Consider the following 16,605-nt stretch of genomic DNA (forward strand, 5'->3'; position numbering starts at 1 on the left):
GAGTTTTCAATACAATCATGGTTCATGGAGCCTTGTGATTTGAAGTGCTACTATTATAAGGACGTGGTTGTTGTATCTTGGAAATCATGCGCTGATCAATCATGAGCACTGTAGTGGGGAATAAACTTGTCTTAAGGACAAAGTATCCAACACTTGCCTCGACCGTATTTTCTAGGTTTTTCTAATCCATTATATCATGTTCATTTAATATTGGTTACTCATGTACATATATTATTATGATATATAATTACATGAATTATTTTTTAATTTTCTATGTGATTTATTATAGCAATTAGATCCAATTTTTCCAACATATGTGCACGAAGAAAAATTGATATATACTATGCAAAGACACTGTAGCGCAAGTTGTTATTGGTGAATGTGAATAGTCTAAGCACAACATCTTTTTAAATCGCACTGGATGAATTGATTTTGGATTTGGGGTTTTGAGAATTTTTGATATGGATATAAGGTTCTTGAATAGTCTGCTCTCACACACTGTGTGGAATAGTTATAATAAAAAAATGTCATAATAAAAGTTTAAATTATTATCTAAACTACATGTTAATATACCCTGTTTGTTAATCAAAACTTCGTAAAATTACTATTTTAACCCTCTCGCCAAAATTGAACAAAAAATATAAGACGTGGACAACCTAATAATTACATCTCACATAATTTTACTGTTTTTATACTAACCTTACAACAATCTAGACGTAGCATGCCCTATTTAAAAATTAAAAATTAAATAAGAAAACTTCACTTCTCTCTCCTCGTCTTTCTCTGTTAGATACTCCCCGTTCTCTCATACTCTCATTTTCTTTCTTTTTCTTTTTTTTTTCATTTTTATTTTGCTTTTGTTCAGTTATCATCCTTAATAAGTCATAGTAAAATAAAAGACAAACTTGGTTCCACTTCCACACACAAAATGTGTGCTGATTTCTAGTTATTATAATTCTAACAAAAAGCTCTCCATCATATTGCTCTAGAAAAAAAGCCGTCTACAAGAGATGCCTAGCGAAACAAAAACACAAAAACAGAAGAAGAAAAAAAAAATTAAAAAGAAACATACTTCTTCGCAAATTAAATCAATGGTTTGGCATAATTCATGGGCACTTGCACTTGGGACGACCCGCTTCTTTCGCCTTCCAGTAGTTGTAGCAGGGACAGTTTTCCTTGTGTCCATGTGTGCCCGATGGAACACAAAGACACTTAGCGCACCATTTATTGCAAAAGAACATGCATGGCTTCTTATGTAACGTTGGTGAACATCGAAGCTTGCATGCCTTTGGGCAATCTATCGCTGCTCAAAAAAATAAAAACAAATCCACGTACAGAACTCAACTGGCTGTAAGGAAGTTTTGGGGGATTGTAAGAGAAAACATGTGCAGTAATTAATTAGTACGTACCTTTACTAGGAGGTGATCCGTGTCCTCCAGTCTGAAAATTTTGAAACCACTTTATCAGCAAAGAAATCGAACTGATCTCAATAAAATTAAATACTCTCATCAGTTGATTTCTTTCTAGTTTTCATAATAATTACATAAAAAAATCATACAACCGACCCCACTTAGTGGAAGAATTAAGGCTTTGTTGTTGTTGTTGTTGTATGAACTACATGTAAAAAGAGGAAGAATGAAGAATGTTCATCGTTTGTGAAGTATGAGCTGGGTATAGAGACTAGATTAGTATGAGTGTAGGACGCCCTAGTTGAGGATTTATTTGTTTCAGGGTCAAACAGTAGTGCCTCCCGTTGTAATCTTTAACCATGTAAAATCCCCTTATACTGACTAGGTTTCTCAAAAGACAAAAAAGAAGAACGAAGAAGCCTTACAGTTAGAGGGTGGACGGTTGCACCAGCATTCTGATTCTCTTGAGCCTGCAGTGAGAGTGATAAATAACTCAGAAAAATCCACTCAGCACCCAGCATAGCACAAATTAATCAACAGATGAGATATAGAGGGCTACAAGTACCAAAGAAATATCAATGGCAAAGGTCATCAAGGCTAGGATGACAAAAAGAGCAGTTAGAATCCACGAGAGTCTGGCCATTTTTCTTGTTCGATAAACAAATATATTCTCCAAGCTATCTTCCCTCTGAGCCTGGATGTAGTTTGAGTAATGAGTATGTATTAAGACTTGTCCAGTGGTCGGTATTTATATTTTGAATTTGTGTTGTGGTAGTTTTAGTGATGCTAAGATATAGGAAATTTGGATGCATTGCACGGCATATATAATTTCCTTTGAATCAAGGAGATACGTGGTGTCAAGTTTAATGGCCAAATCTGAGAAAATTTTGGGTTTACTAGAAAGAGTCATACATGCATGCTCTGCATGTGTCAAAGGAAGTTATTTTTCTCAGTATTACAAGGGTGAGGGAGAAACTTAGGAGTCAAAAGAGGAGTGTAGTTGTTTACCGAAAAAAAAAAATAGTGGATTGTAAGCACTATATTACCCTGAATTGCAAAACTAGTATTATTTATGATAAAGTGACTAATTGTGCACTATAAATAATGTCACTAAAAGAAATTGAATGAGTCTTTACCACAAGTGTCATCAAATTTTTTTTTAATAAACGATATTATCTGCATTAAGAGATGAGAGAGTGGGTTGAACTTTGCAATGAGTTAGCAATAATGTGGTTCAAATTTGCTTTTAGCGAGAATCGAACCTACAAGTAAAAAGAAATATCACTAAACCGTAGTACTGAGTGACACCACAAGTGTCATATTTACACATATTTGGTAATAAAGTCATAATAATTGTATTATGATGGAAATTGGTTATAAGCAAGTGATGGTTAGGCCCCATTATGAGTTCAAACTCTCCCGCTCCCTTTTAGTGTAGTTTAGAGTAGGAATATCGCATGTTGTGAGACAAAGAAGCCAGTAGATGCAGTACTTGAAATGAAACAAGTATAGCATTTCACCTTTGAAATTCTTTTTCTCTTCCTATTTTTATGCAAAAATCTTTTTTTCCATTGCACGTTTTACATATGAAAACGTTTCTTTGCTTTTTATCATATCTATGATTTCAGTATTGATTTGTTTCTTTTTTCAGGTCCCATGTAAAGATGGACTCTATTTGTTATTGTTTTCGTCTCCTCAAACTCTTGATGTGTCATTCATTGTTTGGCATCAACGTCTTGGTTATCCATCTATGTCTCTTTTGTCTAGTTTAAGTTCTAGCTTAGGTTCAAGTTCTATTAATTTTCAAAAATTTTGTAACTCCACACAGCTTCCTTTTGTCTTGAATCATGAACGTGCTAGTATTCCCTTTCTTTACAACACACTTCGGTGGGTGGAAGCCTATTGTTTCGTTGTTACGTACTATTTACATATGATTATTCATGTTACTTGTGGATCTATCCAACGAAAAGAAACATGAAATTTTTACGCTTTTTCAAACTTATGTGGCTATGTCTAGCAATTTAATTATTTCATACCTTTTTTAATGTATCTTCAAAGTGACGGTGTTAAATCACTTATTTTTTTGAGTTCTGAGTCTCAAGTATTCAAAAATGTTTTTCGTGTCTTCATACTCCACAACAAAATAAATTCGTTGAAAGCAAGCATCGTCACATTATTGACACCATTTCGACGTTTCTTGCCATGCTCACATTTGTCCACCTAAGTAACTTACCTTCCACTACCACACTCGGTCAACTCCTCACTCCTCATTTGATCGTTATCCTGAAGAATACTACACGAGTTTAGGCTCATATAAATAGTTAGAAAATTACTTTTCTATAGCGATTAAAAAAGTAATCTAATGGTTATCTCTTTAGCCATGTCACTTAATGAAGTCATTTTTTTGTAGACCATCGTCTCCATTTGGACTTTGATCCACATCAGGCACTGCATTGCAGTTTTATATTTTCCGACTTTGTATTGCAATTTATTTTTTATAATAGTCAAATTAGTCACATTCAATATTCGAATATTAACAAATGACATTTTACCATAGTGGTACAAATGAATTGAGTTATTGCATGACGGCGTGAGTTCAAATCCCGTAAGTAACTAATCTAACATTTAATATAACAAAATCTATTGTTTAATAAAAAAAAATTTATTCAAATATGAAAATTAAGTATTTTGATTATAATAAATTTAAAACTGCAACGCAAAATCTGAGTTTACAAATTTTGCTTTACATAAACTGCATTGCCAAACCGGTCAAAGAGTAACTATAATTATTACAGGAAGAAAATTACCAACCCAAACACAAAAGTGATGTAATTATGTGCCAAATTATCAAAACGGCACGTTGCTTTTCTAAAATATCGTGGAACAAATAACCCGCTGCCGCAAAGTCAATATCTCCTTCTTGATTTCTCGTATTAAATTTTGAAGCCTCCTTCAAGATCAAGTTTTGCAACGTGAAATAAATTGGTAAAGCTTCTTCAAAGAAAATGTCAAATAAGATTAAAAAATATTCAAATATTCTTCAATGGATATATGATATATGATGTGACAATTAAGTCATTTAACTTTTTACTTTTAGTTTTCTTACAATAAACAAAGAAGAAGTCAAATATATTTAATAAAAAATTTAAAGTAAGGGTCCCATTGAACCAATAGAATAAAAATTAAAATCAATTTTAATTATTTTATAATAGTTAACGTAACTATAGGCCCAAGTCGAGATGGAGAGCAATTCAACTCAAGCTCTTGCCGCTTTCAGAGATCACTCACGAGACTTGTCTACATTGGATTATTAGCAGAGATATTTTTCAGATTGCGAAAACTCTACACCCTTGTAAGTTTCTGCACGCCCCTAGAACTTGTAATGGAATAGCCCATGGATTGGCTTAGTTTGCTACTTCCATTGGCAATGTAATAGTTTGGTTTGAGAATCCCCTAACCTTATTCAGGATCTCCTCATCCAAGATAGATGTAACCTTTGATTTCAAGTCGATAATATATTGTCTTCCTTTTAAAAAAAGGCATATTATGATGCTCTAACAGCATCTACAATGGAGATGTAAAACACTCACTCTTAAAAAGATAAAAAGAAAAGGCAGGCAGTACTGTAATTGTAACCCTTTTCAAATCCACCAACAACAAAATCCTTCGTCTCTCTGCTCTCTCTCTATTTACCAGTTACCCTACTGTTACTCTTTACCATCTCTGCCATTCATAGGGGAGGGTAACTAGTAAGCAGAAAGATTAGGGGGTGCTCCAAAAGCCCTTAAATTTACAACAGCCCACCCTCTCTCCGCCTCTCCGACCTGGATAGATCCTAAACCTCGAACACCAATCTCTCCTTTCATCCTATGCGACGATTTCCCTGAAAAGCTCTCCGGGCGTTACTGGTCTTCTTCTCCAGATTTTGAGGTAAAACAATGAATATTTTTAAATATTTTAATGTTTTAGTTCAATTAATTTTCGATTGATTTGTGCTTCGGCTTCACCTTATCGATTGCCCGTAACCTGTTATTTGCACTTTACAATCCAAATCTTTGTTGGGTTCTCTGTAAAAACTGAATCTTCATAGGCGTCTCTTGCCCTTCCGTGGTTAGTTTATTGTGTAGCAGATAGTGGGTTTTGATTGTTCTCCTCGTTTCTTCGATTTTTTTTTTCAATTATTGCAATAGGGTTTTTCTTCAAATTTAGAATCTGTTATGGGTTTTGCTTCTTTTTTTTTTCATGTAATTTTGAGCAGAATGTATTTATTTGAGTAGATAATGGGAGTCGGTTTACATTTTGGTATTTGGTTGTTTGCAGTAGTTGCTAATGGTTATTGATCTTTTGCTCATATTGTTATCATTATTGTTGTTGTTATAGTTGGCGTGTTTTGATTTGTTTTAGGAATTTATGGGGAAGAAAGTTAAGAAGAAGGCTAGAGCTCCTCCAAGGGAGAAGTTGGTTGCAGCCGATTCCCCCAAAAAAGTCCCCCAACCAAGCAACCCAAGTGTTAAGGACGGTGATGATGGGGTTTCAGTTGCGAAAGAGAGAAGGCCTTGTCCTCATGTTGAAAAAGGTGTTGATTTGGATAAATTGTCAGCTAAAATTGGGTCTTCAGGACCTGTTAGGTGTGAAGATTGCAGGGAAGGAGCGCTTGATAGGAGGGGTGGTAAAGGAAAGGGAAAACATGGGAAGAAGAAAGGAAGTTCCTCAGTGGATTCAAAATCGGAGTCCAAAGCCATTTGGGTTTGTTTGGAGTGTGGTCATTATTCTTGTGGCGGGATTGGGCTTCCTACAACCCCTCAATGTCATGCAGTTCGGCATGCCAGGCAGACTCGTCACCCAATTGTGATCCACTTTGAAAAGCCACAGATGTGGTGGTGCTTCCCGTGCAACATGCTTGTTACAATTGAAAAGACGGAAGAGGATGGTGAACAAAAAGATGTGTTTGCGGATGTTGTGAAATTGATAAAGGGTCATTCATCGGAGGGATCATCGGTTAATGCTGAGGATATGTGGTTTGCAAGTGGCAGTGTGACAAGCGAAATCAAATCAGCTAGCAATATATCATGTGGTTTGGATGGAAGAGGTGCTTATATGGTTAGAGGCTTGGTTAATCTTGGTAACACTTGCTTCTTTAATTCTGTCTTACAGAACCTTCTAGCCATAGATAGGTTGCGGGGTTACTTCTTAAATTTAGATGCATCTACTGGAGCTCTTACTGTTTCATTGAAGAAACTCTTTACTGAAGCAAAACCAGAGGCAGGACTTAAGAATGTGATAAACCCAAGGTCACTTTTTGGTTGTGTTTGTTCCAAGGCTCCCCAATTTAGGGGATATCAGCAGCAAGACAGTCATGAATTGCTTCGTTGCTTACTGGATGGATTGTGCACTGAGGAGTTGAGTATGAGGAAACGTATAAATTCTTCTCAGGAAAATGGGAATCCATCAAACTCAGGTCCTACTTTTGTGGATGCTACATTTGGGGGCCAAACATCAAGTACTGTTTGCTGTGTTGAATGTGGTCACTCCTCAACTGTGTACGAGTCATTTTTAGATCTGTCATTGTCAGTTCCAACCAGAAAATCCCCATCTAAGGCTGCCCAACCCACCTCTCGAGCAAAGAAGACGAAGTTGCCGCCTAAGAGGAGTGGAAAGCTTCGGCCTAAAAATAACAAAGAGAAGAATTCTGTACCATCACCAAGTGTTCCAACGCCATCAACCAGCGGTGAGGTTTCTGACCATTCTGACCAGCCACAGTCTAGGTCAACCGACCCAAATGTGGCTGAACAAAAGGAATTAGTTGTAAATAGTCTATCTGCTGTCCAAGAATCCCCAAATGAACAAGTCTGTGAGGATGCAGCAGAGCAAACATCAACTTTGTTGGATGATTGTTCAGGGTTGGATTATCTTGATTCAGGAAATATGTTAGATGACAATGAAGTCTCTGAGGATGCAGCAGAGCAAACATTAACTTTGTTGGATGACTGTTCATGGTTGGATTATCTTGATTCGGGAAATATGTTAGATGACAATGATTTCTCTTCACAAAATAATGATGTCTCAATTGTTCAAGATTCCGAAAACAAGAGTTCACATCTTAATGATGTCTTTCAACAGAGTGGCTCTGAATCTAGTAATCAGATTTTTACGCTTAATAAGGAACCCAATGTAGAACCTGACCGTTCTTCAGTGAATTCTTGGGAGGAAGAGCTCCCATTACAGGTTCAGGATTCTGAAGTTTTGTTGCTTCCATATAAAGCAGAGTGTTCTACCACTGAGGAAATCATGGGAGGCGAAGGTGAGGCCTCCTCATCGGTTGTGGGTTGTGGACAAGATGACTTTGGCTTTGGGGACTTATTCAACGAACCTGAAGTTTATGGGCCCCCTACAAGACCCTCTGTAGGTGAGGGAGGCACAGACACTAGTATCATAGCTAGTGAGTCTGATCCTGATGAAGTTGATGATACTGATTCTCCAGTTTCTGTAGAGAGTTGTTTGTCTCATTTCATAAAGCCTGAGCTTCTTGCCAATGAAAATGCTTGGCATTGTGAGAACTGTTCCAAAATTCTTCAACGCCAAAGGTTGGAAGAAAAGAAGCAGGTAAAATCTGCTGCTAAAGTTTTGTTAAATGGATGTGAGGCTAGAACACAAGGTGACTCACTGAGTTTAAATACGGGTCCTGCTGATGTCAGAAGGCTTGGTAATGGGAATGTCAAAAGCAATACTGGTTGTAATCAGTTTGGTGAAAACTTCGTTTTGCACGATGGAAAAATAAATTGCTTGAACCAAAATTGCTCACCAATTGAGAATGGTCGATCAGATAAGTCGAATTCTGTTGTTTGTCAACAACAAGATGAGATGGAAGATGCTCCTCCAGTGCAGTCAAATACTTCAGATTGCACTAACGCTTGCAGTCTAGAAAGTTTCAGTGATCAAGTCATTGATTCTAGGGCTGATGAGTCTAGAAGTGCTAGTTTCACCTGTGACATTGTACCACAGACTAATTATGGGATATTGGATGGACATCGTGAATCAGAAGAAAGTGAGGATGAGGAAGTAAATTCCAAACTTGTGAATGTGAAGAGGAATGCGACTAAAAGGTACCTCATCAACAGGGCCCCACCTATTTTGACTATTCATCTTAAGAGGTTCAGCCAAGATACTCGTGGTCGCTTGAGTAAATCGAATGGCCATATCAGTTTCGGAGAAAAAATTGATCTTAGGCCATATATGGATTCCAGGTATCTATCTTACTTTTTATTAAAGTTTATTTTACATTTCAAAATGCCACAGAAACATTACTGCTTGTCATGGACTCATGATTCTGTTTTAGCCCTTTCTTGGAAGAAATATTCAAATTGTTAGGAAAACCATTTTATACCATCTTAATGGGAGGGGGAGAGCAGGGTTAGCACTAGTAGGTAGACAACAGCAGCTTGCGAGGGGGTTGTGGCACGTGGTTGGCCGATCATTTGTCACCTCAAAACTTGAACTCTTAATATACTACTCTGAAATAGAATTATTCTATGACTCCATAGGATGTTCCTGCATAGAGCTGAATGGTGACCATACTGTTAATATTATCTTTATACCTTGTTTCCTTTAAATAATGCACTATAGTTTGTGTGTTTGTTTTGGAATTATCATTAAATAATGGACTATAATTTGTGTGTTTGTTTTGGAATTATTACCTCAATTTGGTGTGGGTCCCCGTACTTTTTGGGGCTAGATGTAGCCTAACTCTTTGCTACCCAAGGATTGAAGTTGCTAGCCCATGTGGTGGATGTAGCCCCATTTTCCGGCCCATTGGGGATGAAATTTTTCATTAGAGCTATAAATGTGGTAGCCTCAAGGAGGTAAAGCCCCCGTTGGGGATGCTCTAAGGCCGTTGGCACTGGTAACTTTTTTTTTGGAAATAGGAAGAAACAAGGTATTTAGTCCTTTTTTTCCTGTCGGAGAAAACAGTAGTGAAATTATTACACATAAAGGAGGAAGCATATTAAATGATAGTTAATATGTCAATAACACCAAGGAGAAATTAAGCTACATTATGCTTTCAACATTTAGAACTTTTTTTCATAGGTTTCCAGACTTGTTTAAGCCTTTCTGTTCTGTTGGTCCATGTGTTGTTACATACTAGAGCTTGTTTTGATGTCTTTTGGAAACGGAATCAAGAAGTCATCTATGCATAATTTTTAATTTTTTTCACGTGGTTGAAATGTTTCAGTTCTAAAAACAATTACAATTTGCTTCATCTGATTGACTCCTAATGCCAATACATGGTTGAGCTTGTCTTTGTGAAATTATCATAATGTAGAAGATATTGCCGATGCGTACATTGACTCATAATGTAGTTACATGTGCTTCACATTGTACTTGCTTGCTCGTTTTGTTCCTAGTTTCCTTAGTGTGGTTTAGACTGCATTAATTGGTTATACAGATTGCAAGTTAAATTTCCGATTGCCAAGTGTATTAATAGTGTGGCCATGGTGTTCTTTTGAGCTTTACAGGTGCACAGATGGGGAAAAGTATGAATACCAGCTACTTGGGGTTGTGGAGCATTCTGGAACCATGAGAGGGGGCCACTATGTTGCATACGTGAGAGGGGGCGAAAGGAGCAGAGGAAAAACTGAGAGAGAAAATATTGGTCATGCGTGGTATTATGCTAGCGATGCACATGTGCGTCAGGTTTCCCTAGATGACGTTCTTCGCTCTGAGGCCTATATCTTATTCTATGAAAAAACTTGAGGTGAATCCAACTTTCAATAGGATGTTGCTGGCGTTTCTAAAGTTCCAGTTCTCGGCCTAAAAGCCACCTGAGCTTCCACATGGGAGAAAGAAGAGATTGAGAGAGAGAGAGAGAGAGAGAGAGAGAGAGAGAGAGAGAGAGAGAGAGGAAAACCAGAGGTGAGTGTACAACTCCGATAACCATATGTTTTTTTATACCCATTCTTTGAAGATGTAATGATCTTTTAGATGTATACCGCTACTTGTATCATCAGAAAACGGGGTTTTCTTTGCTTTACAGCCCCATTGCCCCAGGGGCCTTAGCTGCATCAATTACTCAAGATTTCTAAGTAATGTTTGTTGTTTACTACGATTACCTTTTAGGCAAGAAGCATTGCTCATTTGACCTTCAATGAGAATTTCTTTTCATCCTTTTGATTGAGAATTGTTTCGGCAACTTAATACTCCCTACATTACATTACATGATCCAGGCTTGAATATGAGCACGACTTGTGGCTTGAAAGAGGGTTGGCGCATGCACTGTATGTACTGAAATCTATTGCAACTGGTAGACAATCTTGTCAGCTGCAATTTTCCTCATGCTAGAAGTTCGACGATTCTCGCTCTTTAGTTTCTCATGCTCTTCGTTATTTATGGCCATCTGATTGAATGAATCAAAGCCTCCTTCATTGTTATATTATCTTCTTATACAAAAGCTCTAGTACTAATGTATGCAGATTAGTTTCTAGTTGAATCTTGAGCATTTTTGTCTATCTCTTTGAGTATTTAAGGTTTGTCTTAGGAGTGCACAATTTTGACAGACAATAGGCGTAAGGTTGGACTTTATTGTATTCACAAGGCTTATTCACATGTCCACTTTGCACATTAAATGTGGGGGCGAATAGAGTCTGAGCGATAGCGTATTTATTAAAAATAAAATAAAAAATAGCGTATCTATACGCATTCTGAAGCAATCTTTAATCCTTTATTATGGCCATAACCCACATGTTTCCTAACAAATTTCAACAACGTTTAGCCGGAATTTGAGCAATACATGTCTCCAGCCAAGGGCTAAAGAAAACTTTATAAGAGCAGTTTTACGGTTTATTGAGTAATAAATGTAAATTTAAGCCAAAAACTAAAAAAATATAGTAGTGAGGTCCAAAACATTATTCAAATGGGGTTCCGTCCTTAAGAATATCAACGGAAAGTCTTACTTTAATTTTCAAAACTTCACGGTGAGGCGAGGTTTTAATAAATAGATTGAACGATGATTTATATACGAATTTGCAAAACCGACTAAAAACAATAACTGTTTAGCCCACATTTTTTTGTCAGAAATGCAATTTTTTTATTTTTGCTAAATATTTTCCGTGAGCATTGAGAAAAACTTTATAAGGCATTCGAAAGCGGATTTACAATTTATTGAGCAACATGTTTAAATATGAATGATGATTTAAATTAATGTAAGACTGGGCGAGGCAAAGAGGAAAATAAATAGATTGAACGATGACTTAAGTACGATTGGGCGATGATCGGTAGTGTGGTACCGATCTTTCCCTGTTCCAATTTATTTACTCTATTTGACTAACCACTATTAAATTCAAATGTCTTTATATTTAGGTTTTACATCGTTGATTAAAAGTGTCTAAATATGAATGATAATAGATTTTGTACGGAAAAATATATTTTGAAGAAAATGAATATAATAGTTTGTTGTTATGGTAAGAGAAACAAGAGAAAAATTGTAAAAAGTAAAAAAATAAAAAAAATTGAAAAAGGGGGAAGGGGGGAATCGTTATGATTCCTAGCGACATCTCTGAAGTTATTAGCTAACTAACTAGCGACTAAATCAGGATATCCTTGCTACCTTTACAGCGACAGTTCTTGTGGTCGATCGGTAGAAACATACCAATCGTATCATTTTTTATTTTATTTTTCTTTTTATCCTTTGATTTTATTTTTCTTCCTACCTTACTTTATTTAGATTCAAATATCTTTAGATTTATATTTATATCATTTTTTTCAAGTGTTTTGACATGGATTATAAGAAAATTTTTGCTGAAAATACATTTTGTAAAACATGAAGGTAATAGTTTGGCAGTATGGTAAGGAATTCTTTTTTATTTTTATTTTTATTTTTAATTTTTTTGAAGATGAGTGTACAACTCCGATAACCATATGTTTTTGATACCCATTCTTTGAAGATGTAATGATCTTTTAGATGTATACCGCTAGTTGTATCATCAGAAAACGGGGTTTTCTTTGTTTTACAGCCCCATCGCCCCAGGGGCCTTAGCTGCATCAATTACTCAAGATTTCTAAGTAATGTTTGTTGTTTACTTCGATTACATTTTAGTCAAGAAGCATTGCTCATTCGACCTTCAATGAAAATTTCTTTTCATCCTTTTGATTGAGAATTGTTTCGGCAACTTAATACTCCCTACGTTACATACATGATCCAGGCTTGAATATGAGCACGACTTGTGGCTTGAAAGAGGGTTGGCGCATGCACTGTATGTACTGAAATCTATTGCAACTGGTAGACAATCTTGTCAGCTGCAATTTTCCTCATGCTAGAAGTTCGACGATTCTCGCTCTTTAGTTTCTCAAGCTCTTCGTTATTTATGGCCATCTAATTGAATGAATCAAAGCCTCCTTCAATTTATATTATCTTCTTATACAAAAGCTCTAGTACTAATGTGTGCAGATTAGTTTCTAGTTGAATCTTGAGCGTTCTTGTCTAACTCTTTGAGTGTTTAGGGTTTGTATTAGGAGTGTGCACAATTTTGACAGACAATAAGCGTAAGGTCGGAATGTGGGGACGAATAGAGTCTGAATGATAACGTATTTATTAAAAATAAAATAAAAAAGAACGTATTTATACGCATGCTGAAGCAATCTTTAATCCTTTATTATGGCCATAACCCACATGTTTACTAACAAATTTCAACAACCTTTAGCCGGAATTTGTGCAAAACATGTCTCCAGCCAAGGGCTAAAGAAAACTTTCATAAGAGTAGTTTTACGGTTTATTGAGCAATAAATGTAAATTTAAGCCAAAAACTAAAAAAATATAGTAGTGAGGTCCAAAACATTATTCAAATGGGGTTCCGTCCTTAAGAATATTAATGGAAAGTCTTACTTTAATTTTCAAAACTTCATGGTGAGGCGAGGTGATAATAAATAGATTGAACGATGATTTATGTACGAATTTGCAAAACCGACTAAAAACAATAACTGTTTAGCCCACATTTTTTTGTTAGAAATGCAATTTTTTTATTTTCGCTAAATATTTTCTGTGAGCATTAAGAAAAACTTTAGAAGGCATTCAAAAGCGGATTTAGAATTTATTGAGCAACATGTTTAAATATGAACGATGACTTAAATTAATGGAAGACTGGGCGAGGTGAAGAGGAAAATAAATAGATTGAATGATGACTTAAGTATGATTGGGCAAGGATCGGTAGTGTGGTACCGATCTTTCCCTATTCCGATTTATTTACTTTATTTGACTAACCAATAACCACTATTAAATTCAAATGTCTTTATATTTGGGTTTTACATCGTTGATTAAAAGTGTCTAAATATGAATGAGAATAGATTTTGTACGGAAAAATATATTTTGAAGAAAATGAATATGATAGTTTGTTGTTATGGTAAGAGAAATAAAATAAAAATTATAAAAAAAAATTGAAAAAGGGGGAAGGGGGGAATCGTTATGATGCTAGCGACAGCTATGAAGTTGGTAGCTATCTCACTAGCGACTTCATTGGGAGACCGTTGCTACCTTTACAGCGACAGTTCTTGTGATCGATCGGTATCAACGTACCAATCGTATCATTTTTTATTTTATTTTTCTCTTTTTTCTTTGATTTTTTTTTTCTTCCTACCTTACTTTATTTAGTTTCAAATACCTTTAGATTTATATTTATATCATTGTTTCGAATGTTTTGACATGGATTATAAGAAAATTTTCGTTGAAAATACATTTTGTAAAACATGAAGATGATAGTTTGGCGTTATGGTAAGGAATTTTTTTTTTTTAAGCAAAAACATAAAACAAATAAAATTGACGGTTTAGGCGTAAGGGGATGCAGCAGTAGCCCAAGCCCAATGAGCTCAAGCACTAGCTGCATCCCATACTCATGACCTTGGGAAGGCCTAAGGCGCAGCAGAAGTAATGCTCTTAACTACTTCAGCTACAAGTTTTTCTTACAGCTAGTTACACATATTAAGTAAAATAACGTTGATTACTACCTTAAGAAAACACATTGAGCTGCCTCTTTGAGGCTTTGAGTATTACTAGTTCCAGCGTCAATTTCGATGGCAAAAATGGTCGATATCACGTCCTATATATGCAAGAATGGCATCGATATGAATATGTGCAAACAGTGACAAACTGCTACCAGCAAGAACCTGCGGAACAAATTGGCAGACCTTGGGCTTGAGCTCGACATCGGGCGCAAGAACAAATCGCATTCGACACGTACATAAAAATAACATAATGAAAACTCGCGAAAAGAAAAATACGACCGACTCTTTCTAAGTAAGGAATTATTTTTTTCTCATTTGCATGGCAATAATGTAAAGAAATCATAAACACACTACAATGGAGAAACCAACAACGAAAAAGAATGAAAAAGAGCAAGAGGCTGAACAAACTGCAATGGTGACAATTTCATTCATATATAGAAACTATACGGTCTCAAGATCCTGCCTACCGAAACACATTTACCACACCGATTCCTCCCACGTTGTTATATGATTTGACCGTTTAGTTCATAAGGCACTAAATTTGAAACTACAAATTCAATTTAGTTTATGAACGTTTAGTTCATAAAGGAGAGGTTTCTGCAAGAACATAAAATGCAATATACAACTAAGTGTAGTGGATTTAAGGTTCTTCAGGAACTCAAGTGTGAGCGCTTTGGGACTACGAAAATGTGTCAACGGTTCAAAGTATAAAAATAAATTATTGAATTGTTAATGTCCAAAAGTGAACTTCATGTCAATAATTTTGGATTCATTATCAGATTAATGGACTGCATGTCACTTTTTTGGGTTGAAAAATTGCCCCCCAAAAAAAATAATTGGGCACGGGTTGGTTGCCTTGAGTAAAAGGCATGGCCCAAAAGGGCCTCGGGTGTGAACTTCAAGTCACGGGGTGAGGGAGAAACCCCAGCCGCAACTAGGTTTCAATTTTTGGACCAAGGGAGGGCACAAGACAAGGCCCAGCATGAGCTAGCCTTGGGTTTGGTGTGAGGAAACCCAGCTGCAATGGACTGGTTGTCATGCAAGGCGGGCCGGGGTGCTGCAAGGCCCAATAAGCTATGCGGCTTGCTGGCGTGGACTGAAGGCTAGGGCTGGCTGTTGCACAAGCCCAACAACCATAAGGTTGCGGTATGCAGGTGAGGGGACTCAGCTAAACGGCGCTGGTTTCAGCGTTTTGGGCTCGGGGCTTTAGACCCTGCAGAGATGAAGTCCAGGTCATGGCCTAGTTGCTGTATCCATAGTGATGGTGCGATGGTGTGCCGCACCATATCCCATTCCCCTTTCTTTCAAAAATCCCTTAGGGTTTAGGAAACCCTAAAATTGCTTCTAATTTAATTTTATACATTGACTCACATATTCCACATAACAATTTAATTGTGCGATGCATGAAACAAATATATATATTGACAAATATATGAACATATACAATATATATATATATATATATATATCAGAATGAAAATATAAACATAGAGGGTTCATGCATCATGGAGAATGTTTTGATGCTTCATGGTCGTTTCAAATATCTTACTTTATTTTAAGCGTACCTGATTGGCAGAAAACAATAAAAGCCCTTGAATTTGTAGAAGATCATTCTCATAAAGCTAGAATTGCATTTCCAATGCGTTGTATCACGTTCAACACAAAAAAGATTAAATTGAAACAATAGCATGTAGATGAATTCAATAAAATAATTAAATTAATTATAAAAAGAATGATTAACATGTAATACTCCCCTTATTGAAGAATAAACTCTTGTTAGCGCAGCGTCAAGAGCATGGTGATAACGTGTTGTAGACATAATTTACTGAACAATTATGGAGGCCATAAAGAGAGAGAGAAAGGTGCGGCAATAGTAGAGAGAACCAAGAGATGTGTAATTGTGGGTGCGTTCTATTCCACCCCATTGTGTCTTTATTTATAGTAGTATGGAAGGTTAATTCCTTACTCTTTTAGAATTACAACTCTTAATAGGTAATCAACTCCTAATAGGAATATAAGAGATATTCCAAGATATACTAGTATTTACACAATTACATTCTAAATCTAATAGGACTGCAACAAGTTTGTTGTTATGGTAAGAGAAATAAAAGAAAAATTAACAAAGAAAAAAAAACTAGAAATGAAAAAAAATTGAAAGGGGGGATCGTTATGATTCTAGCGACAGTTTCAGTGGTCCATCGGTAGTACA

The 16,605-nt window shown here is 36.1% G+C and overlaps 2 protein-coding genes across 2 annotated transcripts; one reads left to right on the forward strand and one right to left on the reverse strand.

Moving 5' to 3' along the window:
- Window positions 1-910: 910 nt before the first annotated feature.
- On the reverse strand, window positions 911-2,052 carry LOC125475151 (gibberellin-regulated protein 12-like). The gene is made up of 4 exons (XM_048579521.1): window positions 1,975-2,052; window positions 1,835-1,879; window positions 1,410-1,440; window positions 911-1,303 (listed from the first exon to the last, which is right to left on the reverse strand). The coding sequence occupies exons 1-4, from the start codon at window positions 2,050-2,052 to the stop codon at window positions 1,107-1,109; spliced, it is 351 nt and encodes a 116-aa protein (XP_048435478.1). The 3' UTR covers window positions 911-1,106.
- A 2,933-nt stretch (window positions 2,053-4,985) lies between these two features.
- Window positions 4,986-10,577, forward strand: LOC103963488 (ubiquitin carboxyl-terminal hydrolase 2). Its single transcript, XM_009376311.3, has 3 exons — window positions 4,986-5,339; window positions 5,814-8,653; window positions 9,923-10,577. Exons 2-3 carry the CDS (start codon window positions 5,820-5,822, stop codon window positions 10,158-10,160), a joined length of 3,072 nt encoding a protein of 1,023 aa, XP_009374586.2. The 5' UTR covers window positions 4,986-5,339; window positions 5,814-5,819; the 3' UTR covers window positions 10,161-10,577.
- The last annotated feature ends 6,028 nt before the right edge of the window (window positions 10,578-16,605 follow it).

Source organism: the organism of the source record quoted next, unplaced genomic scaffold (assembly GCF_019419815.1).
Source record: "Pyrus x bretschneideri cultivar Hongxiangsu unplaced genomic scaffold, Pyrus_bretschneideri_v1 Contig14, whole genome shotgun sequence".
NCBI lineage: Eukaryota > Viridiplantae > Streptophyta > Magnoliopsida > Rosales > Rosaceae > Pyrus > Pyrus x bretschneideri.

What these genes read in the sequence shown, in the direction of transcription:
- LOC103963488 (XM_009376311.3), top strand. Translation starts at nt 5,820, where the DNA reads ATGGGGAAGAAAGTTAAGAAGAAGGCTAGAGCTCCTCCAAGGGAGAAG. An exon ending in AGGCCATATATGGATTCCAG is followed by an intron (nt 8,654 to 9,922) that starts GTATCTATCTTA and finishes TGAGCTTTACAG; the next exon opens with GTGCACAGATGGGGAAAAGT.
- LOC125475151 (XM_048579521.1), bottom strand. Translation starts at nt 2,052, where the DNA reads ATGGCCAGACTCTCGTGGATTCTAACTGCTCTTTTTGTCATCCTAGCC. An exon ending in TTGCCATTGATATTTCTTTG is followed by an intron (nt 1,880 to 1,974) that starts GTACTTGTAGCC and finishes CTCTCACTGCAG; the next exon opens with GCTCAAGAGAATCAGAATGC. An exon ending in CAACCGTCCACCCTCTAACT is followed by an intron (nt 1,441 to 1,834) that starts GTAAGGCTTCTT and finishes CAAAATTTTCAG; the next exon opens with ACTGGAGGACACGGATCACC.